Genomic DNA, 24355 nt, shown 5'->3' on the forward strand with positions numbered 1-24355 from the left:
GCAGCTATCGCACCTGTTTTCGGGCAGGGCCCGCCTGTCGATCAGCGCGACGACAGACTTTTCACGGCGCTTTGCCATGCGGGGCCGGAATATCCGCTGTGCCCATGAACACTATCCAAGCGCGGTGGTCGTCGACCATAGGTATCTGCTGGAGGTACTACAGTGGGTAAAGTTGGCAAATAAGTGCGGGGTCTCGCCTCAAAGCCGCAGGCTTCAGCCGTGGGCCAGTTATGACAGGCAGCAGTGCATGGCGCGACGAGGTGCTGCGCTCGCTTCGCTTGCCCCAGTCGGCGGGCCAGCTGTTGAATCTCCATGGAAAACCGCGTCGGTGCGTCCGAAGTGACGGCGCCGCAGCGCTGCAGGCCGGGGGAACGGCGGCTTTGCCATGCACCTAACCTTGAGCTGGGCGTGTTCCGCGCTCGGTCTTTGGGCGCGTTCCGGCTTAGCGGATGAGGAGGCGAACCGCGCATGGAGAGGAGAAAAGTCACAGCAAGCTCTAACCTCTTAAACGCTCGAGCCCTCCGCCCCACATGGCCGGAGGTGTCGCTGCTACAAGCTGTCGGTTAACTGGCCCAGCGAGCGTGTCGGCGCTCACAACAACATGTCTACCAGCAATGCTACATATCGGGTGCAGCCATTTGCTCCTCCCTGCTGTTTAGTCCCGAAGGCTTGGGGCTTGAAGCGAGAGGCTGTCTGTGCATCGCGGCTGGCGCCATACTCAAGCCCAGTCAACGTCGACGTGTCTTTCTCCTGGCCAACGACAGTTCTGCTTTTGCGAGCCCCAACGCACAGCTCGGCCCACTCCCCAGCCGTCACAGGCTGGTCGAGTACCAGTACACACACTCACACACACACAAGCCTCCTACCCTCCTACCCAACCCATCAGGCCCCTCCGGCGTCCGTTTCGGGCCGTTGTCGTCAGTTCCGTTCTCCTCCGCCCCCCACATGCCGCACGTGGCCATGATGCCCGCGCCCGCGCTCTCCATCCAGGTGCACCCGAGCCTGCAGACCGTGTACGTGCGCATGAAGGACCGGTCGGGCACCGTCGCCATCGACGTGACGCCGGCGCTGGCGTCCCCCAAGGCGCTGATCGTGCGCTTCCACGAGCTGGCGTTCGGCAAGTCCTTCGCCGCCTTCGCGGCCAACTCGAGCCTGCTGACGCGGCGGCGCGCGCAGGAGACGCCCGTGACCAGCCTCGCCGACCTGCGCGACGGCGAGGTGCTCGTGTACAAGCCGTGCGAGGAGCTGCGCACGCTCGTGGAGCAGGGCTGCCTCACGCCCGTGCTGGCCACGCACTCGCCCGTGGACGTGAGTCCGGCCAGCTCGCCGCTCGGGCTCAAGCGCAAGGGCCGCGCCAAGTCCGTGACCAACAACGTCGAGCGCGTGCACCGCTACGCCTCGGACCTGGCCAAGATGGACGTGTCCCCCCGCGAGCGAGAGCTCATCGAGGACATGCTCATCGTGGGCGACGAGCAGGTCGTGGACGCCATGGAGCAGTTCGTCGTGCACCGCAACCCGGCGCTCGTGCGCCGCGTGCTGCGCGGGCCCGTGGCCAAGAAGAAGAACGCCGCGCTCGACAACCTGTCCATGGACTTCTCCTCCATGGACATGCACTCGCCCGCCGTGCCCACGGCCGCCTTCAGCGACCCCTTCCTCACGGGCCAGAACCCCTTCGTGCGCGCCGCCGCAGAGACCGCGGCCCAGCGGCCGTCCATGACCGAGCGGCCGTCCATGACCGAGAGGCCGTCCATGACCGAGAGGCCGTCCGTGACCGAGAGGCCGTCCATGATGAACGTTGACGACAGCTTCTCCGCGGCGGCGCCGAGCGACGGCGGACGGCCGTCGCTGCTGTTCGATGGCGACGCGCTGTCCAACCCGCCCATTTTCCTGCAGTCTATTAAGGAGAAGGTGACGCCGCCCGCCGGACGCATGTCGCTCTCGCTCTCGAACGACCTGGACCCGAGCGTGAACGCGCAGACGCCCACGCAGCTCTTCTCGATCGAGAAGCTGCTGGACAACGTGCCCGTGGCGCGCGACTTCCATGAGAGGTATCATGTGGGCTCCGTGCTGGGATCGGGCAAGTACTCGGTGGTGAAGCGCTGCTCCAAGAAGGAGACGGGCGAACAGTTCGCCGTCAAGATCATCGACAAGAGGCAGATGATTGAGGTGCGGTTCCTCAAGCGAGAGCTGGAGATTATGTATGCGCTTCGCCACGACGGTGTCGTGCGCCTGATGGAGCTCTTCGAGAACAACGAGAGCTTGTTCCTGGTCATGGAGCTGTGCGGCCAGGAGCTTTTCGAGTTTATTGACCGGAACGGGCCGCTGCCCGAGTCCACTACGCGCCCGCTTATTCGCAAGCTTGTGCGTACCGTCGCGTACCTGCACGCGCAGTGCATCGTGCACCGCGACATCAAGCCGGAGAACATCCTGCTACCCCCCGACAGCCAAGATGTGAGCGATATCAAGCTCTCGGACTTTGGCATCGCGCGTAAACTGGACGGCCACGGCCACGATAACGTGCTGACCCCCCACGAGAGCCTCTCTGAGGTGGCCAACCTCCACGACGCGCCTTCCACGAACTCGTCGGGCTTGCCGTCTGCGACCGATATGGTGCGCAACCGCATGGCACGTGCACACACCAAGTGCGGGACGCGCGACTACATCGCGCCGGAAGTTATGAGCGGCAAGGGCTACGGCACTGAGGCCGACCTGTGGAGTGTGGGTGTGGTGACGTATGTGCTGGCGAGCGGCTGCGCGCCGGTGTTTCTGCCCACGGCCGAGGGTGTGAAGAAGGTGTTTTTCTCGGACGAGTCCTGGAGCGGCGCGTCCGAGGACCTCAAGCGCTTCATCGAGGCGCTACTCGTGCGAAACCCGGAGAAGCGGATCACGGCCGCTGACGCGTTGGAACATCCGTGGCTGAAGGAGTAGAGCACTAAGTAGATAAATTCCAGAACAAATTGTAAGCTGTCAACAACTGAGCGCGGTTTCTTCGTTGTGAGGAGAACGAGCAGGCAGGCAGGCAGTCGAGTGTTAGCTAGCATAGCTTTTTATCCAAGAAATGTATTAAAGCCGATCACCCCGCTGTGCGCCGTGCGTGTGCAAGCATCACTTAGGCTTCATTCCATTGCGTACTCGGGCCCCAGCCGTGAGTGAGTAGCTGTAACTAACTCTCCATCCACTGGGCCGTTCGTAGCCATCTCTGTGCCCAGCGTCGTGCTCTCCACTTCTGTCTAACCTGGCTCGCCTGCCGCGAAGTTGCCCTCTCCTCATCATCTGCGCGAGAGAAAGCAACTCAGCAGTGTGGCTGAAACCTCTCTCTCTCTCTCTCTTACTGCACCTCCTGCTCCTGGTTGTCCTCGTCGAACTCCTTGATGACCTCGGGCGTGGCCTGCACGAGCTCCACCATGGTGGGGTTGTCGCACAGGTTGAAGAACTCGACGCTGCTGCCGTCGTCGCTGGGCGGGATGACCAGCACGTCGTGGCCCTCGGGGCCCTTGACGACGCCCTCGCTCGAGTACGGCACCTGCTCCTGCTTGAGGTAGCCCTCCACCTCGCCCAGCTTGTCCACCCAGAGGCTGATGAAGTTGGGGTGGCCGAAGCGGTTGCGCAGCACGCGGTTCTTGTTCTTCTGGTCCGACTCCAGGCGCGTCGGGTACTCCCAGTCCTGTACCTCTACGTCGCGCACGCCCACGATGCGGAACGGCCGCTCGGCGGTGTCCTGCACGCCACAAAACAGCAGCAAATTGGCTTGAAAGAGCTCCTCGATTGACACACATCTTCCTCCACAGTTTTCAGCCGACGTACGTCCTCGTCGTGCTCGAAGTGGATGGGGCGCAGCACGGACTGAGCCGCAGTCGCCTTCTTGGCGAAGGTGCGCGAGGCCTGCGGGCGCGCGAAGGCGGCGCGGGAGCGGAGAGCGGCGCGGCGCAGCATGACGACGAGCTAGAGCAATACTGGTCGACGTGCGGCGGTGAGGCCACTCGTTGCGTGGTGTGGTGTACACCACAGTTTATACCCTGTACCCCGTGTCGCGTAACCTGCTCCCGATATTCGTACCCCCCCCCAGCATTACTATAAAAATCCGCGCATTTATCCAACGGCGACCAAGGACCATGGCGGAGACGGATGGGGCGGCGCTCAAGCAGCTGCAGGCGACGTGCAAGGCGCTGCGCGAGGAGATGACGGCGCTGTACGAGCAGCGGCAGGCGGGCGGCTCGCGCGCCAAGCAGCGGCGCTGGCGCGTGCTGCTGCTGCTGGGCGCCATGAAGAGCGGGCTGCGCGACACGTTCCTGGAGGCGGACGCGCGGCGCGCGCGCGTGCAGGAGCAGAAGGACGTGGCGGAGGCGCACCAGCTGCAGCTGCAGAACCTGCTCTACGAGAAGGACCACCTGCTGCGCGAGATCGGGCGCTGCCGCGGCTTCAGCACGAAAGAGATGGACAAGATCGAGTTCGCGGACGGAGACGTCCCCATCGACGTGGACCCGGACGTGCACCGCCGCCACCTGGACCAGCTCACGCAGGAGCTGCACGCCCGCAAGCGGTGGGCTGCTGCTGAGATAAAATACACGGGTAGAACAGGAAAAATCTAATTGTTATTGTGTGTGTCATTGTGTCATTCATTCGCTGCAGACTGCAGGCGGAGCTCAAGGACATCAAGCTCAAGATCGCCAAGGTGGAGGACGCCACGGAGACCAAGCAGGCCTTCCTGAACGCGCTGCCTGATCACTTGGCGGGCATTGAAGCCGCCACCGCTGGACTGCAGAAGTACATGGGCGAGCCGGTCTCGGCGCAGCGCAACAGACACCAGGCGGCGGGGGCGGAGCTGCCCACCCCGCTGTACGCGTTGTACTGCGAGCTGGAGGCGTACCAGACGGCGAGTGGAGAGGCCGGCAAGCAGTTGACGCTGGAGATTGTGGACGCGGTCGGGGTGAAGCACGCCGGAGCGTTCCGGAAGCGCGGCTTCCCCGCTGCGCTGGAGCGACAGGAGCACGCACCCGCTGCGGTGAAGAGACTCAAGGCGCCCTCGCGCTCGCCGTCGGCAAGTGTGAACGGAGCGACACCGCCGCCTACGCACAGTCGCGCGCCGTCGAGATCACCCTCGGCGAAACGTGCGGCTCAGGAGCCGGAGAGCGGGGAGATTGTGGCCGCGCACACGGCGGAGAAGCTGCTGGAGCTGCGTCCGCATGTGTCGCCGTCGGAAGATGAGGAGACCAAGGAGGAGAACTCGGAGTTGAAACACCCGCACCAAGAGCACGAGGAAAACGCGGAAGCTACGCGCGCGCCGGCACAAAACTTGTGGAAGCCACACGCGAAGGCTCTGCAGCTGACAGTATCGGTTGCTGCTCCGTTGAACGCTGACAAGAGCGGAACAGCAGGCAAGACCGTGTCGGGCTCATTCACTGTGATGTTCCAGTTCTTCCCTGTGGCCAAGGTGGTTACTGCCGAAGTTGTGAAAACGATTCCCGCTACGTTCAACCACGGCAGCCACCAAAGAAGTATCCTGATGAACCTGTTCCCTGGCGACGACGGCCTCGCCGTGCCTCACTTGGCCGTGAATTACGCTTTTCAAGAAGACAGTGAAGAGCGCATTGAGGTGGAGTTCCCGGCGAACGCTACCTGCCGCCCGTATTACTGGGCCCAGTGGATCTGCGGCCTGGACCCTATGAAGCGCCCAGACCCATCCGAAATGGAGGTCGATGCTACTGAGGAGAAACCTCGTCGTAGACCGGAGCCGTCGGTGCGTAATGTTATGAGTCAGCTCGTGAAGCGCTTTGTCTCCACAGTTGTGCTCAAGAAGCACCTAGATCAGCTGGCCAAGTCCACCGGTGGTGCTCACCGGTCAGAAGACGGCGATGCACACTTCGTACACCCGCTAGCACGTCACTTATTCCCGCACGAAGTGAAGACTCGACTCGAGGAATGGAAGGAGAGTGCGACGCCACCGCAAGACGTGTTTCAGCTTTTCAGAGAGAGTTCTGCTCATTCAACCCGTCCGCGTGCCCAGTTCCACCTTCCAACGACGGGTTGCCGCTACTTCCGAGCTAGCTTCAAGAACGGCAGCACGAGCGTATCGGCTATCGTTGAGATTTCGCCGGAGTACCCGGTTCGTGCGCCGCGTTTCATCTTCCAGCCGCGCTCGTCAACGAGCAGCAGGGCTCCGGACAAGAACCAGTTCCCCGTCTACGAGAACCAGCTAAAGGTGCGTTCCGCGTTATTGCTCTCACTTCCGGCGTGCCAACACATACCAACTCATAACGCACTTTCCAAAATCCGCTTCGCTCTCTGTAGGAACTCGAGATCGAGGTGAACGCGTACTACAACGAGTTGACCCCCAAGGGCAGCGAGCACTATCTGCTTCTCCATCAACTGCGCAAGATCGAAGTCTGCTTCGACGTACTGTGCAACGCAGCAGCGGACGGCGACGCCGACGTCTCTCTCTGCTTCGGTCGCGAACGCCGCGGCAAGGACCGTCGCCAAGCCATGGTCATGGACACTGCCGCCAAGGAGCTGCGTCACCGGTAGATGGATGACCTTCAACACGAGCTGAGGGAGGGTAAGAAAAAGTCGAGGAGGTGATTTTTGCATATAGTTTATATCCACTTTTGCCAGCTCTTGTGTGCTTGCTGCAGCTACTGGAGCAAAAGGAGAGAGATAGATGGAGTGATATGGGGGCTACGACGACGTCTGCTTCTTCTTGGTGAGCTGCACGGTCTCGCGCTTGAGCACGTGCAGCAGCGTCTGCGAGCTCTCGAGGATCTTCATGTACGCGGCCTCCGTCTCCTGGATGGTGCGGTCGTACTCGTTGCGCGCCTGCGTTTTCCTGGCCAGCGCCTCGTTGATCTTGCTGAGCCTGTCGGTGAGGATGGTCAGGTCCTTCTGGATCTTGGCCTTCTCCTCCTCCTCCTTGAGCATGGCGCGGTTCACCTCCTCGCGCTTCTCGCGCAGGTCCTCGATGCACTTGACCAGCTCGTTGTTGTAGTTCTGCAGCGTCGCGCCCTGCTGAGCCATGGCGGAGCAATGGACGATGGGGTTGTAAACGGCACGAAGAGCAGACGGAGGAGACCGAGTATGAATGAGCTCTACGAGTCACGAAGGAGGCGTCGCGTCCTTCCGTTACATGTTGAAGTTATTCCTGGATGTATCCATGCTCCCCAACAGTCTGATGTGCTCTTCATCCGAAAAACCAGTTGAAGAGCGTATGGACCTGCTCTTCAACGGGTACATACAGTTAGAAAGCTTTCTTTGCAGTCGAAGAGCTAAAAGCTGCAGGCGAAAATGGGCGATCGGGAGCGCATGTTCGCGGGGCTGTGTCTCTGTCCCACGGGACTGGAGCTCGACATCAAGGTGTGCATCTTGTTCGTCTGCGTCTGCTCTACCCAACGCACAGCTTCTCACTCTCCAACTCTGCACATACCACCCGCAAATCCACATAACGCAACCTTATCTCCCAGGAACAAGTGCGCAAGATCGTTGTGGCCTGCGGGGGCCGCTTCGAGGACGACCTGGACGCAGACACCACCACCCACTTGGTTGCTGAGGCTGTGGGCTCTCTAAAGCACCGCGTACGAGCCAAAATGACCCTTAATTCACCCAAAAAAGTGGTGTATCATAGCCATTGACGCCTATTTTGCTTTAAATTCATGTGTTTCATGCTATTTTCCAGGCTGCAGTGGCCCACGAGCTGCCGGTGGCGTCGCCCCGCTGGGTCTTCGAGAGTTTCCGGGCTGAGAAGCTGCTGGACGTCAATGACTTCGGCCTCCGAGTGCTGGAAGGCATGGGCATCTGCACTGCCGGACTGACGATGGAGGAGAAGGAGACGGTGGCGCAGCTGGCGGAGACGCATGGGGCCCAGTACGATGGGCGGCTGGAGCTAGGATTCACGAGCGTGCTCATTGCGCAACACCCGGAAGGAGCCAAGTACGAGGCGGCGGTGGCCAACGACATCCCGGTGGTGCATCTCGGCTGGTTGTACGCGTGTCTGGAGGGGCAGATGCTGGTGGATGAAGAGGAGTTCGCTCTGCGACCGGAGGCGGAATACCCCTGTCTGCAGCCGACGTACATCGCTGTGAATCAGCAGAAAGATGCTCAAGAACTGGTGGTAGAGCTGCCGGAGATTGTGAGGAAGTATCGTCGCAACCAAAGTGAGCAGGATGGAAAGGAGGACGCAGAGGAGGATTGGATGGATCTCTTCGATGGCTGCGTGTTCTACTTGCTGGGCTTCCCGCCGCAGATGAACGCGCTGCTGCAGCGCCTTGTACGCACTGGCATGGGGACGATTTATCATAGTGTGGTGATTCGCCAGGTGACGCATGTGGTTGTGAGCGCTTCGCTCTCAGACAAGCACACGCTGGAGGCTGTCCGAGCGCGCGTGATTGCTGCGAATGCTGAAGGTGGGGTGCACTTCGTGTCTGCGAGCTGGGTACTAGACTGCGTTAAGTGCATGGATCTTCAACCGGAGGAGCTCTACCCCGTTGAGTTTGACGTGCATGCACCAGAACCAGCACCGGGCGTTGCTGTTGTCGCTCTTCAAGCCCCCATCGAGAAACAACAGGAGGTTGAAATTCGAGAAGAAACAAGTTCAGAAGTCGTCACGCTGTCTGAAGACCTGCTTCAAAATGGTGATGGTAGCAGCATTTTGGCGACTCTGGAAAAACCCTCGTCGAAGAAAAAGAGAGCCCACATCTTTGCCGGCTACAGCTTCTTACTGTTATGTCGCAATCCTGAAGATAAGCACATGATCCAGCCAATGCTGAAGGAAATCCGAGGGGAGCGGGGAGGCGCGGAGGCTATCGCGCTTGCGGCCATTGATTTTCCACACGTGGACCCGGAGCAATTCGCATTTGTGAGTCACGCAGTAGTGTGCACTGGTGCGATCATGGACGAGGAGGAGGCTCTAAAGATGCAAGAGCATATTCACAATATCCAGCGTGACCAGCGAAATAATGAAGTGGAAGAAGAGAATAATGCGGAAGATGATGAGGCAGGCGGTAGACCTCGGAAACGAGCACGACACAAGCCTCGGCAGCGAATGCTGCAATTTGTATCCGATTTGTGGGTGAACTGCTCTCTCGCGGCGAGAACGAAGCTGTCATTTTCGTCCCATGAACTGTTTGGCGTCAGTGCCAACTATCCGCGCGCTCTATTTACCTCACCGGTGCCTTTACCAGGTTTTCACGATGTGGTGGCCTCTACCTCGGTATACATCGGCATTGAACAGCTTGTTGTAGTGGAGCTACTTCGAGTGGCCGGTGCTCACGTGACCAGAAAGCTCAACACAAACAACACGCATCTAATCTGTCTGAAGCCGCTGGGGATGAAGTTCGACAAAGCCACCAAGTGGGGTTTACACGTCGTGAGAGCACGATGGGTAGTGGACAGCTTGTTGCAAGGCAAACGCCTCAGCGAGGATATCCCGGATTTCCAGGTTGTTGAAGGTGATGAATCTAGCAGCTTCACGCACCTTACGAGCGAGGAGACTGTTATGTCGCAGTCTTCGCCACCCTCCGCTACATCGTGAGATCAACAAACTATCAACCGAGTGAATGAAAAAGTGATGAATTAGTTCCGAGCTGTACAGTCACATAGTTACAGGCTTGTTCTCAAGTTTGACGGCCCTCAAGCTTCGCTCAGTTCGAATGAATGGCGCGTGGTGTACACGGGCGTAATGACGGCGTGCATCTCGAAGTCATCGCTCAGGCGTCGCTCGCGCTGCTCTCGGTGGCTCTTCTTCTTGTACACGACAGCACCAGCAGCGGCTACGATAGCACCAACAGCGGCGACAACTGCGATAACAGCATCGCGTGTCCCGCTGCCACCATCATGTGAATCAGCATGGTTCGTGTTTGTTGTTGTTGCAGCATACGAGACGTAGCTCTGACCCGCAAGTGACGCCGTGGCCGGCGAGGGCGTGTAAGTCGCTTCTTGTTGCTCTGGAGACGAGTTGGATGTGGTCACTGGTGTTGCTGTCGGAGTGTCGTACTGTTTTGCCTGCGAAGACGTGGATGAGCTCCATTGAGTTGGCGCTGTCGGCTGTATCGTTGTCGGCGGCGGAGTAGCAGGCTCCGTTGTGCTCGGGCATGGCGTCGTTGGTGGAGGCGTAGCAGGCTCCGTTGTGCTCGGGCATGGCGTCGTCGGCGGCGGAGTAGCTGGCTCAGTTGTGCTCGGGCAAGGCGTCGTCGGTGGAGGCGTAGCAGGCTCCGTTGTGCTCGGGCAAGGCGTCGTCGGCGGCGGAGTAGCTGGCTCAGTTGTGCTCGGGCATGGCGTCGTAGGTGGAGGCGTAGCAGGCTCCGTTGTGCTCGGGCATGGCGTCGTCGGTGGAGGCGTAGCAGGCTCCGTTGTGCTCGGGCATGGCGTCGTCGGCGGCGGAGTAGCTGGCTCAGTTGTGCTCGGGCAAGGCGTCGTCGGCGGCGGAGTAGCTGGCTCCGTTGTGCTCGGGCATGGCGTCGTCGGCGGCGGAGTAGCTGGCTCAGTTAGCAGGCTCCGTTGTGCTCGGGCATGGCGTCGTCGGTGGAGGCGTAGCAGGCTCCGTTGTGCTCGGGCATGGTGTTGTCGGTGGAGGCGTAGCAGGCTCCGTTGTGCTCGGGCATGGCGTCGTCGGTGGAGGCGTAGCAGGCTCCGTTGTGCTCGGGCATGGCGTCGTCGGCGGCGGAGTAGCTGGCTCAGTTGTGCTCGGGCAAGGCGTCGTCGGCGGCGGAGTAGCTGGCTCAGTTGTGCTCGGGCAAGGCGTCGTCGGCGGCGGAGTAGCTGGCTCAGTTGTGCTCGGGCATGGCGTCGTCGGCGGCGGAGTAGCTGGCTCAGTTGTGCTCGGGCAAGGCGTCGTCGGCGACGGGGTAGCTGGCTCAGTTGTGCTCGGGCATGGCGTTGTCGGTGGAGGCGTAGCAGGCTCCGTTGTGCTCGGGCATGGCGTCGTCGGTGGAGGCGTAGCAGGCTCCGTTGTGCTCGGGCATGGCGTCGTCGGCGGCGGAGTAGCTGGCTCAGTTGTGCTCGGGCAAGGCGTCGTCGGCGGCGGAGTAGCTGGCTCAGTTGTGCTCGGGCATGGCGTCGTCGGTGGAGGCGTAGCAGGCTCCGTTGTGCTCGGGCATGGCGTCGTCGGCGGCGGAGTAGCTGGCTCAGTTGTGCTCGGGCAAGGCGTCGTCGGCGACGGAGTAGCTGGCTCAGTTGTGCTCGGGCATGGCGTCGTCGGTGGAGGCGTAGCAGGCTCGGTCGTGGTTGGACAAGGCGTTGTCGGCGTAGGCGTAGCAGGTGCTGTTGTGTTTGGATACGGCGGTGAAGTTGTAGGCGCATATGTCTCTGGAGTTGGCGTGGTCGGTTCTGGCGTGGTCGGCTGCGGTGTTGTTGGGTTTGGCGTTGTTGGTTCCGGTGTTGGCGGTGGCGTAGTTGGTTCCGGGGTCGGTGCCGCGGTCGTCGGAGTAGGTGTCGTTGGTGCCGGGGTCGTCGGAGTCGGTGTCGTCGGCTCCGGTGTCGTTGGGGCCGCCGTTGTAGGCTCCGGTGTCGGCGCTGGCGTGGTTGGTTCCGGGGTCGGTGCCGGGGTCATCGGAGTCGATGTCGTTGGTGCCGGGGTCGTCGGAGTCGGTGTCGTTGGTGCCGGGGTCATCGGAGACGGCGTCGTCGGCTCCGGTGTCGTTGGGGCCGCCGTTGTAGGCTCCGGTGTCGGCGCTGGCGTGGTTGGTTCCGGGGTCGGTGCCGGGGTCATCGGAGTCGGTGTCGTTGGTGCCGGTGTCGTTGGGGCCGCCGTTGTAGGCGCTGGAGTGCTCGGGGCTGTCGTCTCCGGAACTGGGGCTGCTGTCGTCGGAGCCGCAGTAGCCGGTGCCTCAGTTGTCGGCGCCGGGGTCGGAGCTTCCGTCGTGGGCGCCGCCGTGGGCTTCTCGCCGCAGTCGTACAGCGTCCTGACCGCCGACGTCTGCACGAACCAGCTCTCGTCGTACTCCTCGTTGCCGTCGAACAGGTAGCTGGTGTCGATGTCCACCGCCACGTCCGGCTCGCACACGTCCCACGTGGCGCACTCGCTGGCCGGCGGCGCGGTGGCCGGATGGCCGCAGCCCACGGACGGCAGCACGCAGCCCCACGTGGAGCCCGTGACCAGTTGGCACTCGGCGTCTTCGGGCGCCACGCAGCGCCCGGCCGCGAACGACGGCAGGTACGAGTGGCAGTCGGCCACGGCCACGTCGCCTTTCAGTGGGCAGGCGGTGCCTGCCGGCGCGGCGCCGCTGCCGGAGCAGACGCCTCCTCGACTCGAGGCCAAGTCGTACGTGGCGTCGGCACACACGCTCACCTGGACCGCATCGGCCACGTGGCTGCGAGCCACGAGCAGCAGCGCTGCAAGGATCAACTGCGGCGGCCTCATTCAAGTTCGACTAGGACTTGTCTTCTCGGTGGGGCAGATTCCAGACTGGCAGACATGCACCCAAGTGAGACTGTCTTCAAAAAAGGCAGGAGGCGTACGTCACGCATGCTCGAATGCTCGCGGGAATGCTTTTTCGACGCGGAAGACGCGTGCTACCTTTTTTTCTCTGTTAGTTAGTGCCACTGACTTAGTGGCACTCGAGGGCCTCAAGTTGGACGGGGACATTCAAGTGCGTCTCTGATACAGCACGCGGCGCCGACTGCATCGTTCTGGCCTCGATCACGGGCGAGGCCTCGTTCTAGTCTCGTTCTGGAGAGCCCTGTGCAGGATTTTCAACGGCCGTTGGGTTGAACGCCCCACCGAGTGAACCTACAATGGGAACCTGCAATGGGATGCTGGTGGCCGAGGTGCCAGCGAGCAGGATCCCGTCGCGGACTCGGTCGCCACCGAAGTCGTCCTCTCCCCTGTATCCAAGTTGAAGTGGGCGTCCACCGGACCGGAGCGCGCCTATGCGTCCAGCTGAGTCGGGTGCGGTGGCCATCACCAAGCAAACTGATCTGCGAGCAGAGTTCATGATGGCCCGTACAGCCCCCAGTGCAGCATCGAGAAGCAAGTGAGGTACACTCGTGCCTTTGCTTGCCGACTGGGCCCATGTACCGCGGTCCGACGCCTTCGTGGACATCGAGGGGCCTCAGCGCAAACGTAAGGAGCACCCACTTACCAGGCAGGTTCAAGATGATGTACGATGACGACACACTGTACGTCAGCGCGGAGTTCATCGACCCCAAGATCTGGGGAACCATCACCGAGAAGAACAGCACCATGTACCACAAGAACGAGGCATTGCCCTGTTTTAACGCGTACTACAGCTACCAGCCACACGTATGGATGAGAAGATGAAGAAGAAGCTGATTAACTAGTGGGCTTGTCGTTTCGCTAGCTACGGTTGGCTGACAACACATCCACTAGGGTCCACTAGGGTACATCAATGCTTGCTGGAGAGGGGTTGTTCTAACTAATGCGAAGCAAAGTTTAGGACTCGCCCTGCCTTGGATAAGGCGGTCATGAAACAAATGCGATGATCCTGAACCAACAGCAAATAACGCATCATAACTAAAGTCGGAGTGTTAATGGCCGCCGACGCCAGCACCTTTGTCTCCTCGGAGCCAATACCAAGTTGTCGAGCTACATAATGCATTTTGCTTTCCTCGACAAACTTTCCGTGTGGCTGACCTCGTCAACTAGGTCGTCTGCGACTTGGCTGGAAACACCAGTGCTATAAAGGGTTGGTGCTGGCACTAGTACAGTTTTTGGTTTTGCCGTGACAACAGGAGCTACCTTATCTATCGTCACGGTGGCCACGTAGTGTTCTCAAAGCGTCTTGCAATGTCGTACTGAAATTATCGTCACCAAGACAAACATCTCACAGAGGTCGGATCGCAATCAACTCGTTGTATGCGTAGCGCTGAACGAGCTGGTCACGGCGGTGGCTATCGACAGCATCGTGTTATGAGCAAACTGGGGTGCTGAAAGACGTCACACCCTTGCCGACACCCTTGCCCGCCATTCATGTAGCCCTCGTCGTTGTAGTAGCAGAAGAAGTAGGCTGTACCTTCTTCTTGACCACGCTCGGTCTCTCCGTCACACGGACGACGTCAGGCATACCCAAAATATCATATAGTTCTACTGATACACACCAAGAAAAATAAAACCCTGTTGCTGTTGGAGGAACGGGATAAAATAAATAACGCAGTAAATGAAGATGGCAGAATAGACTACAGTAGTAAAAGCATTTGCACCTAAAGACACTGCTCAACCACCGCGACGTTCCAGAGGCGGCTGTTAATCTTCAAAAGCAAAATCATCTCTAACATCATAGGAGAGAGGCGGTGTCGCTCGTGACGCAGCACAGCACGAGCGACGCTAAAAAGCCTTTCCACCACATTAGAAGTTGGTGGAATTGCTTCTAACAGCGCATACGAAGGAGGAGCAGCTCGCACCTTGCGGCGCTTCAGCACTCGCTCCGCAAACCCCTCAGCTGTCCCTGCCTGCGGTTCCGGCACGACAGCACTGCCGACAAGCTTGAAGGGCTCCAGCGTCGCTCTCTCCTCCTCCGTTAGCAGCATCGCATCGCCGGCAAGAACTTTCACCACGGCCTTCTCAAAATTTTCAGAATGCACGATGTCTGCGTCGGGTGCTAGCATACAAGCATCCATAAAGAACTTCCCATAATTATTCTAACTAACTAAGGTACATAATTTAGCACTCGGATAGAACTTACCCAGGTACATAGCAAAGGATGGCCGTATCTCGATCAGAGCATCGCAGGGATCGCGTGCGTCCAGTAGTGTTAGCCTGTCATCTTGCAGACGCTTCGATACCGATTCCACGTCGCGCAAGCTCTCCAACAGCCCCGCGAGTTTGCGGTGCGCGGTACGAGACGGGATGTAATCCGCCAGTTCCTCGTCGTCTGCCGAAAGGAACTCGCGCAGCCTGACGAAGCGCTTGGTGTAGTGGGCCTACTTTGACTCACTACTTTAGCTTACACGTCGCGCTACGTGTATGAGCAAGCGTAGGAGTTTATTAATAATTTGAATTAATTATATTTAAGTCCACAAGTATAATAAAAATCAAATAAAACACCAAATAGGTAGTTTAAGGTAAAATGAGAACTGTATTGTTTGTGAATTGATCTTCCTCCTAAATCTGCTAAAACTGTTTATCATCTATGAAAGGGGTTGACAGCGGCTGGCTATCAGAGCCCCGCCAATATGCACGTCTCTAATTCGTAGAACGATGCTGTTTTCTACCAATAGGATCTTTGAGTAGGTGTGGACCGCTCATTGTGGTGGCCCACTTCAATGTATCCATTGATGTGCCTTACACCAATGTGAGGAAGTATCTAATACCTTTAACAGATAATTATCTGTTAAACCATACGTGACAACTGTCACGCACAAGTGACTGTTGTCACTTGTGACCGTTGTCACTTGTGACTCTTGTCATGCACAAGTGACTGTTGTCACTTGTGTGTGTGTAACCCCGTTACACTTGAGCATAGCAAACGTGGATGACCAGCGTGTGTCTTGGCGGAGAACTGGCACCAGGGTGGTTTTGGTCCTAAAATTCGAAAGGAGTGTACACATAAAATCGTATTTAGCCAAACCCAAAATAAAAAGTGTGAATACCCAAATTACCTTAATTTGGCGGCCTGCCTCAGCGTACGCAGTTTGCGCACGAGCTGCTGCACTTCTTCGAGAGCACTGTCGTGTGGCTCCAGATAGTCACGAACGGCCAAGTTAAGGCGGTGGCTTGCGCACCCAACCAGTGGCACGCCAAGCAAATTTGCAAGCCGCTTGTTAAGTGCGCAGTTGTCTCCAACCAGGAACTTACAGCCAGAAATCGACTTCCCAAAGAACGGCAGGAAGCGCATGATGGCGGTAAGATGTCCCTGGGCATTCATCTGGTCGTCGGGCTCGTCGATCACCGGGGCCAGCGACAGGAGCGGGTACCGCGGCCCGGCCTCGGTCTCGTAGTAGGCGTAGACGGCTAGGTAGTGCTCCGTTCCATGTGACCATCCGTCGATCATAAGCCCAAAGCTGTCAGGCATTTCCACCCCAATTACCATCTCTACAGCCTTCACAACCGCTTCCATGCTCTCAGTGAGTGTCGCGACAGAAATAGGATTCAGCTTTGTGTACCTAAATTCAAAATTAGAGTTAGATACGTATCAATTTCTAAAATAGACTCCGCGTTACTATCTGTCGCGTTTATTTTGAATCACAAAAGGAAAGCGGCAAGTTGCCCATGACAACCCAACGCAATCAAGCGTAGCGGTTAGCCGCTTTCTGGCTTACCCATGTTAGCAGCGTTCCGCTAGCTGCCACGCTAGCGTCGCGCATGTCACTCTCGTAGTTAGGATGGTCGGTTCGGACGTGCGACACCAGGTTGGTGTAGCCCGTCCGTGGCGTATGCTTGCGGGATTTCCCACATGACTTGCAGGAGTAGTACCCCGTAGCCTCTCCGTCTACGTCTACGCAGGGCTTGAAGTAAAAGCTTGCTATTTGCCTGGGCGTGAAGGTCGGGCGAGGCGGAGTGGCAGCGAGTAGGTTGTCAGCCATGGTGGCGTCGGGATGCGTGCAGTAGGGAATGTTAGTTTGAGTTTGTATTTGGAAATGAGGCCTGTGGTTCTGAGTGAGCTGCCGGAGCTCGATGTGTGGCTCCGAAAACGCTGGTACTTTGAATGGTGGGGCGATGCTCTGCAAAATTGGTAACCTTAAAATAAAGTGGTGCAACATAAATTACGGATTTTAACCTGAATTGGCACCAAAATAAAGTATTGTAACACTAATTACAAATTTATTTGTAGCGATATCTATTTTTGGGGATGCCTGGACGCCGTACTCGGCCGTCAGTGCCGCTCTTCGTACCGGGCCGGCACGATGGCCTTGTGCACGGCCACGTAGACCGTGCTTATTGTCACCTCGCTGCCGACCAGTTCCTTTTCCACGGCAGTCTCGCGGTTGTACAAGACCTGCACTTCCGTGATGCGTCTTGACACTTGGTGTAGACCGACATAGCCGCAGCTCGCTGTCCGAAGCTGGATGGTGGTGTAAGTTATTCCCAAACTTCCTGCCGAGGTCGTTAAGTTGCTGGGTCGACATCATCAGGATGATGCGGTGCGAAGCTTGCGCCGAGTCGTGTTACGCGTTACGCAGTTACGATCACGCAATTAATCCATTGGGACTGCCCTCATTCTTCGGGTGTTTCCAGTATAATTTAGATTTTACAACCTGCCCTGACAGCCAAGTGGTTCGTAACCAGGGGTGCAGGCAGGCCTCTCTAACTGAGGGAAATTGGTCCGACTTCCCTCGTATTATCTCCATTAAGACGCCCAGTCATCCCTCCCAAAATATGTGCGTTTACCCACCTTCTCCAATCGTTATGATACACCACCTGCCCAGATTGGAAATATGGTGCCGAAGCGAGAAATTGGAGCTTACAGAAGCATGCTAGCAAGCTTCCAACCCGTTTCAGTAAGTTCATGATGTCAAGTACACCTTAGATGATATCCGGATTCCGGAAGCGTTTGCAGTGCCTTCTATTGTTTGCTGTTTTTGCATTAAATCAATTTTAAAATAGAAATGGAACCGACGTTCGCTAAACTATTGACAAAAACTTCTTCTCAACTATCATTGGTCAAATTATCAATTGACGAGTACACCAAATGCACCAATTGACAATTTACGTATGAAGAATTTGACGAATCATGTATAGTTACATGAATCCGTCACACAGACCCATACAAAAACGCTGTAGCGTCTGAAAACGACCCTTGAGTCTCTTTCACACTTTTCAAAGCTATCCGCGCACTTCCCCACGCTTCGTTCTCGAGTACGGCGTTTGTTGTTATCAGCCTTGTGAGTCTGCACTTTCAAGTAGCATAGTCAATACCCTAGGTCAGAATATACGCCATCAGGGATTGGTAGTAATATCGATGTCTCCCCTTATGGAATATCACTAAATCGGGAGAGTATTTTAATTTACTAGCAGTATCAATATTACTATTTGGGTGCGTGGAAATATAAGATTACAAAAAGTAGTTACTAATAGTAAGAAAACTACTAAAGCGGCCTTACCACAAATTCCTCTCGCATTTCCTTATCCACTTCATATCTTCATCGTTGTGATGAAGAATAAGCTGGAACTGGGCTCGCATATTGCTTGTGCGTGTGTGGAGAGGGCTCATTACAAACGAACATGTTGAAATGACTCTCTTGAAAAGTTGTTGAGGAGAAATGCATGCGAATAACACTCCACACGGCGTCCCGATTTGTAATGGCCAATATCAGCCTGGGTCCCAACACCAGCTTTACGATTCGATGTTGCTTGATAGAAGTTGTTAGTTTCGGCGAGAGTAGCTTAATTCACCTCCGTAGCCTGACTCGACACAGATATATTGCTGGGAAGGGCTTGCCTTCCGGTTGATCGTTATTCCTGGAGGTTAGAACGCACCCTGGATTGCAAAATGTATGTGCTAGCACACCATGGACCCTAGTATTGCTAGCCGTACCGTTTGGGAAAATCAGCCCCACCCCAGAGTTCACTGCTGCAGACATGATGAACAGGATGGCCACAGATGCAACACGGCGTACATCAGGCAAACATCAATCGGCCTTGGAGCACCTCATCGGACTTCAGGGAGGAAAACGCAAAATGAGCGAGAGAATACGACAAAACAGCTCAACTTGCCACCCATTCCGCGCGCCCTTTGAAGATTTTGACCTTGAATTTCATCTGGAATTTAGCAGGAGATCAAATAGTTTTTTAGTACTAATATCGTGGATTTTTCTACTTAGGTTGTTAATAGTAACAACTACTTGAAATAGGTACTAATACTACTACTATTAGTACTATACTATTTGATGTGTGTAGTACTAATCATAATTTTGCTACCAACCCGTGCTTGCCATACCTATATTAAAATCCGCGGTCATCCCTCAGTTAGTTCCCTGGATTTTATCCAGGGTCCTTAGGCGGATGCCACTCAGGTGCCCTTATTCTCCAATCGAAATACCTGCTGAAAATGATTCGTTTCGGTCGGTTTATCAGGCGCTTTACAGACTGTGATATTGAATTACCTGTGCTCTAATCAACCTATGCTGGAGTGTTGGCCCATCCAGTTTTATTAAGTTAAAAAAACCTATTATCTCAAATAACTTGTACTCGAGTATAATACCTGTGACAGGTAGTTTATCTGATCACTCGAGCGACATTCGCGGATTTTTTCCCGAGTTCAAGTAACATGCAGTCCTCGTGTGGTCGCTTCCGTTCGATTGTTGTTCGGTTGTGCAACGTGCGCACCCGCCAGGTGTTTGACGCTGACGCGGTGCAGCAGCGTTTACCAGGTGCTTCCTTGATCGCGTATCATTTAACTCTGACGGTCAGCGTTCACTTTCCACGACTGAAATGCACGCTCCCTGGCACTTGTGTGCCAACGGCAAAGGATGAATAGAGAACGAGGCGGATACATTAGTGCTGCTGACTCACATCTGCTCTGCTGGAGCGGGAGTCCAAAATGTGGAGCTTGACCACTTCCCGTTTATGTTGTAGGAACAATCCGCGAGCACCCGCAACAACAACGCGATGCTATTTTACACTCGGCCGACAGCAGACTCAAGATCGCCGGCATCTCGGTCAGCCAGATCCCGTCGCCAACATTCAAGCTCAAGATCGAGACCAACCTAGACGCCGACGGCAACTGCGCCGCTCTGGATGCACGACAAGAAGTCCATGCGGCGGGATTCTGGAACGACCCGGTCGTGGCCATCACGCGGATCCCGAGGGAAGAGGTGCGAACGGACCAGCCCATCGGTCAGAGAACTCCGGCCAAGTGTTCTCGGGCTCCTTCAGGGGCGACAAGGTAGTGGCGAAGGAGCTGCTGCCCGAGACCCACGAGAACGACGACCATATCGACGGTTTCCTGGCCGAAGTCAAGATCACCGCGACGCTCAACCACCCCCGTACCTTGTGCGCTTCATGGGTGTCGCGTGAACGTCCGCGTCGGACCTGTGCGTGGTGCTCGAATTCATGGACGGCGGTAACCTGCGCTCGCTGCTGGACCGATACATCGAGTCGGGTACTCGGTCGACTTCGACAGCGATAAGATCACCATCGCGCTGCACGTCTGCCACGCGCGTTCGTGCACCTGCACTCGCTGGCGCCGGCGATCATCCACCGCGACTTCAAGTAGCGCAACGTCCTGCTAAGCAGCGACCTCGCGGCCAAGCTGACGGACTTTGGCATCTCTCGCGAGTGGCTGGACCACACCATGACGGCGGGCGTCGGGACGTCCCGCTGGATGGCACCAGAGGTCATGCTCGGGAAGAGCTACGACGATAAGGCCGACTTGTTCTCGTTCGGCGTACTGCTGTCGGAGCTCGACGTGAATTCGCTGCCGTACGCGTTCGCGAAAGTAGAGGGCTGCGGCGGGTCTGGTAGTCGGCCGTTGTCGGACACGGCGATCCTGCAGGTGGCAATGGAGATGCTGCTCGTGGAATTCTCGTCGACAGGACCCGCGTCGATAGCAATTGCTGAACTTGGTGAGGCTTGCGTGAGCGTAGACCCAGCGGAGGCGCTGTACAAATTGTAGCAAGCGGTGTCTCGAGTGGTGGGCTAGTTGGCGCAGCAATACACGACGCCTATGTTTGCCCCTGCTCGTCATGTCTATAATTGACGACCCTCGTATCAGAAAAGATTCCATTCATCGTTTCTGCAGTGCCGCTATACCTCTTGTATTCCATTTGTATTTGTATTTGAATTTGTTGTGGTTATAGCTACTATAACACTTGGATTCCACTTGACGCCGGAAAATGTGTCGACGATCAATTCGGCTGGAATACACTTTGTACCACACAAAAACTTCAAAATAGGTATTGCAAAATTCATGTCCACTTCCTCTGCCTACTACTAGAGGTCTTTAGAGGAACTGCGACAGTATTAGCGCTTGACTGTATTATCATAATGTGACAATACAGTCAATGACAGAACGAAATTGATAGGTACAATGACGCATAGGACTACGACTATACGGATCTTCAATCCATCTCGAAGCTTACTGATTAAGCTATGTTATCACTTTCTATATGTTATGGCATACAGCAGTGATATAGGTACAGTAATCAGAGCCCGCGCGGGAAGGACCTTCGTGCACCTTATCACACACAGACCTCGAACTGTATGTTTCAGAGATCATTTTGCCATCCGATGGCTCGTATGCAGCGCCACGTCCAAAAGGACGCTGTCGTAAGGCGAAGACGCACACTGTTTCATCCTTCCCCGCGTCACAAAGATCTTCGACCATTTTGCTGCCTAAATGATATCGAGAAGACTGTCAACCACGTTTGTCCTGAGTAGCCAGCGGCTAAATTGGACGAAGTGCTCAGTGCATGATGTCTAGATAAGACTGTTGGTGCTTTCAGCCTGGACGATGATGTTGACGATATGTTCCGGGCTGTAGCAGAGCTAAACATTCAATACTCTAGACTCCATTTGATTCCTCCCTCCATTCAACCGATAGACAGGACATCAAATATCTGGTCTATGTTGGTCACTAAAGTGTACCAGTATGTGATAGCATAGGTTAGTCGGTACTTGTTGGTGTAGTACTCTGGGTCGTGATAAAACATCGTGGATTGGCGAACATGCGCCTGTCCAAACAATGGTCGACAACGAAGTGATTAGTATGATGGTACCGGTAGTCACTTTTGTATAGTTGTTGTTGCAACATAATTCTTGCATGGCATCTCGAAGCTTACTTGTTGGTGCAGTACACTAGGTGTGTAGTAATCATGATAAAACATCATGATTGGCGAACATGCGCCGCTTGACAACAAAAGTGATTACTATGATGGTACCGGTAGTCACAATTGTATACATGTAGTAGTTGCTGCAACATAATTTTTCAAACGGATGCCAGTCGAGTATACCACGTACATGTAGGTATTCCAATCCTACTATTATTATACATGTACTATGTAGTATAGCATTAAAATAGTTGGGGGTGTCGGATGCCGCTCTCGAGCAAGATACGGAGCTTGGCCGAAATGGAGCATACCAAGGTCCCATCCTAAGGATGATCCTTCCCGTACCTTACCAACTGGCAAAGTGTCGCGGGTGTACAGTACAACCGACTCTCTTCTGCTCGTGGCCGGCACAGCCATCGGAGACCATTTCAGTTTCAATCCTCCTGCGAACTGCACGCCATGAACCTGCATTCGCTGCTTTTCATCACCATTACCGCCGCTACGCTCAGCGTTGTCGCAGCCGGCTCAATCGGCCACGATAAAGTACAGCCATTTGCACAGCCTGAACCCACCACCATATCCGAGAAGGCCGCCGTCAAGTTCAAGCCGAGTCTCCAAATCGTCGACGGGTGCCATCCATATCCTGCTGTCAATGCCGCGGGGGAGACGAGTGGGGGTCTGAAGAAAACCGGAGAACGCGACGGAGACTGCAAGGGGTCACCTCTAGGCTCGCAAGTGTACGGTCGATCTGTTTGGTTCAAGGATCTCTGGGCCATCATGTATGCGTGGTACTTCCCCAAGGACATCTACTACGAGATGTTGTCCACGAAGGGTCACCGACACCAGTGGGCAAGCGCCATTGTGTGGCTTGACAACCCTGCTCTCGAGACGCCGAAGATTCTCGCCGTGTCGACTTCAAACGCGGATGGGGGATATCGCATTTTGAAGAACGCTCCACCAGCGTGCGGTCACCGATCGTGCAATCCACCCTTCACTGACTACATCAACGGCAGCAGTGCCATGCTCGCATACCGATTTGACAGAAACTACGCTGGTAGCTCGGTAACTACGACCACAGTGAGGAGCAAAGGCGAGCTTCAGGATCTCATCATGTGGGAACAAATGACCGGCGAGGCACGCAACGCTTTGAGCGGAACAGATTTCGGGAAAAGAGCCAAGGTCCCTTTCATCGATGCGAACTTCAACGCTAACCTCGAGGCGGCTCGTCCGTTCCTGTGACTTTGACCACAGCAAAATGAAGAATAGCTACAAGTGTTTCTACGTAGCTAGCCCGACATTGCACGGCGCCGACAGTAACCCCAAAATCAAAGCGAAACATCAGCCAAATCGTCAAAGTATCGCGTCAATGCATGTAGTAGCGTCACTTACAGAATACTTCACTGTAACGCGATGCAAGTCACGGACAGAGTACTGTAGAAAACAAACCAGCTCCTTGGACGCTGCAATCATTTCTTTCATTTTGCTTGAGTACAAGCTGCAAGTAGTGCCACGATGGAATAACCAACAAGCTGAGATTATATCACTATGGAATATGATCAGGTGCATTGCCCTTCACCACCGCTGGACGGAACGAAACCGACTCTGCTTCGAGGAAATCGACCCTGAACCACTCATTACCACCCTTGCCGCGATTTACACAACATTCGGAGCTCACTACCATCGGCTGCTTAGACACACCGACAAGTCGAAACAAAAGAACTTCACAAGCATTCTCAAAAATTTGGCAACATCCAGTTTCTTCGGAGAGTTCCAACGAAGAAACCACGAAATATTCCGAGTACGTCATGTTCAGCTACACCTCGCCCATCAGACAGGCATCGTATTCCAGACACTGATCGAATATACCACAAGAAGATAGCACTACTACTTAGCAAATTGAGAAGACCAATAATCGGTAATCGACTATTCTTCTTCTTCTTCATTTTGCTTGAGTGAGTATATTTTAATTCTGGGGGACTTTCAAAGAGGCTGGATAGCTACCGGTACTGTAGTATCATGCCTGAAGATTTGTGTTTACCGTGACACGTCCCCTTTAACACCACATAAACACACAGAATCTTCGTAATATGATACCATATGTTTTTAAATACTATATATTGTATAGTATTTAGAAGCAGATGGTATACAAATACCAAGTTTACTAATTAGTTCTGATTGGCTGGATAGTCCTTGCTGTACATCGTCTGCCGTTTTTTGTCTGTTGGATTTCTTCGTCGTTGTCACAAGTTTTGTTCCTGGGATTTCCACAGGCGTGGCGTGCAACAGAACATTTACTGCTAAACCTCTATAAAATAATGGATACAAAACAAAATATGTATTATGAAGTTACTCGGGAATCCCTCCGCCCGTTTTTTTATTGGCTCCCACAGCATCTTGCGGAGGAGGCAGCAAGTGCGTCTTGAATCTACCGTTCACGTAGCAATGGCCCACCGGAATATGGTTTGCCTTTCTGAAGCCGCTAATGATGGAGTCACCACCCACTATTTCCCACGCCTTACCAATAATGTAAGACAGCAGCACATGTCGATCGCTGGCGTTGCTAGCAAGATTGTGATCCATGTGTCACTCACGATACAGGTACCTCCAAAAATTGTTCCACAGTAATTTTGCACAGCGTAATTCGTACGTACAGTAATGTTGGTCGTGTTTTTGTGCGGGAGGGGTGCCATTGGCGGGGAAATCACCT

At 55.5% G+C, this 24355-nt stretch overlaps 9 protein-coding genes across 9 annotated transcripts; 5 read left to right on the plus strand and 4 right to left on the minus strand.

The window, feature by feature from the left end:
* Positions 1-945: 945 nt before the first annotated feature.
* IUM83_12108 (CAMK protein kinase) lies at positions 946-2928 on the plus strand (the record flags this gene model as incomplete). Its single annotated transcript, XM_067936710.1, has 1 exon — positions 946-2928. The coding sequence occupies one exon, from the start codon at positions 946-948 to the stop codon at positions 2926-2928; it is 1983 nt and encodes a 660-aa protein (XP_067794946.1).
* A 400-nt stretch (positions 2929-3328) lies between these two features.
* Positions 3329-3933, minus strand: IUM83_12109 (uncharacterized protein; the record flags this gene model as incomplete). Its single annotated transcript, XM_067936711.1, has 2 exons — positions 3329-3718; positions 3805-3933. 2 exons carry the CDS (start codon positions 3931-3933, stop codon positions 3329-3331), a joined length of 519 nt encoding a protein of 172 aa, XP_067795042.1.
* A 179-nt stretch (positions 3934-4112) lies between these two features.
* IUM83_12110 (Conserved coiled/coiled coil protein) lies at positions 4113-6522 on the plus strand (the record flags this gene model as incomplete). Its single annotated transcript, XM_067936712.1, has 3 exons — positions 4113-4540; positions 4630-6199; positions 6289-6522. The coding sequence occupies 3 exons, from the start codon at positions 4113-4115 to the stop codon at positions 6520-6522; spliced, it is 2232 nt and encodes a 743-aa protein (XP_067795007.1).
* Positions 6523-6672: 150 nt separating this feature from the next.
* On the minus strand, positions 6673-7008 carry IUM83_12111 (sporangia induced deflagellation-inducible protein; the record flags this gene model as incomplete). Its single annotated transcript, XM_067936713.1, has 1 exon — positions 6673-7008. The coding sequence occupies one exon, from the start codon at positions 7006-7008 to the stop codon at positions 6673-6675; it is 336 nt and encodes a 111-aa protein (XP_067795145.1).
* Positions 7009-7293: 285 nt separating this feature from the next.
* Positions 7294-9517, plus strand: IUM83_12112 (Intermediate conductance calcium-activated potassium channel protein 4; the record flags this gene model as incomplete). The annotated part of the gene is made up of 3 exons (XM_067936714.1): positions 7294-7344; positions 7452-7562; positions 7664-9517. The coding sequence occupies 3 exons, from the start codon at positions 7294-7296 to the stop codon at positions 9515-9517; spliced, it is 2016 nt and encodes a 671-aa protein (XP_067795144.1).
* A 98-nt stretch (positions 9518-9615) lies between these two features.
* Positions 9616-10123, minus strand: IUM83_12113 (uncharacterized protein; the record flags this gene model as incomplete). Its single annotated transcript, XM_067936715.1, has 2 exons — positions 9616-9873; positions 9980-10123. The coding sequence occupies 2 exons, from the start codon at positions 10121-10123 to the stop codon at positions 9616-9618; spliced, it is 402 nt and encodes a 133-aa protein (XP_067795143.1).
* Positions 10124-11153: 1030 nt separating this feature from the next.
* On the minus strand, positions 11154-12343 carry IUM83_12114 (putative carbohydrate-binding protein; the record flags this gene model as incomplete). Its single annotated transcript, XM_067936716.1, has 2 exons — positions 11154-11781; positions 11880-12343. 2 exons carry the CDS (start codon positions 12341-12343, stop codon positions 11154-11156), a joined length of 1092 nt encoding a protein of 363 aa, XP_067795142.1.
* A 651-nt stretch (positions 12344-12994) lies between these two features.
* On the plus strand, positions 12995-13243 carry IUM83_12115 (TKL protein kinase; the record flags this gene model as incomplete). Its single annotated transcript, XM_067936717.1, has 1 exon — positions 12995-13243. The coding sequence occupies one exon, from the start codon at positions 12995-12997 to the stop codon at positions 13241-13243; it is 249 nt and encodes an 82-aa protein (XP_067795141.1).
* Positions 13244-20105: 6862 nt separating this feature from the next.
* Positions 20106-20495, plus strand: IUM83_12116 (TKL protein kinase; the record flags this gene model as incomplete). Its single annotated transcript, XM_067936718.1, has 1 exon — positions 20106-20495. The coding sequence occupies one exon, from the start codon at positions 20106-20108 to the stop codon at positions 20493-20495; it is 390 nt and encodes a 129-aa protein (XP_067795133.1).
* Positions 20496-24355: the final 3860 nt, after the last annotated feature.

The sequence above is a fragment of the Phytophthora cinnamomi genome (genome assembly GCF_018691715.1).
Source record: "Phytophthora cinnamomi strain GKB4 chromosome Unknown Contig22, whole genome shotgun sequence".
Taxonomy (NCBI): domain Eukaryota; phylum Oomycota; class Peronosporomycetes; order Peronosporales; family Peronosporaceae; genus Phytophthora; species Phytophthora cinnamomi.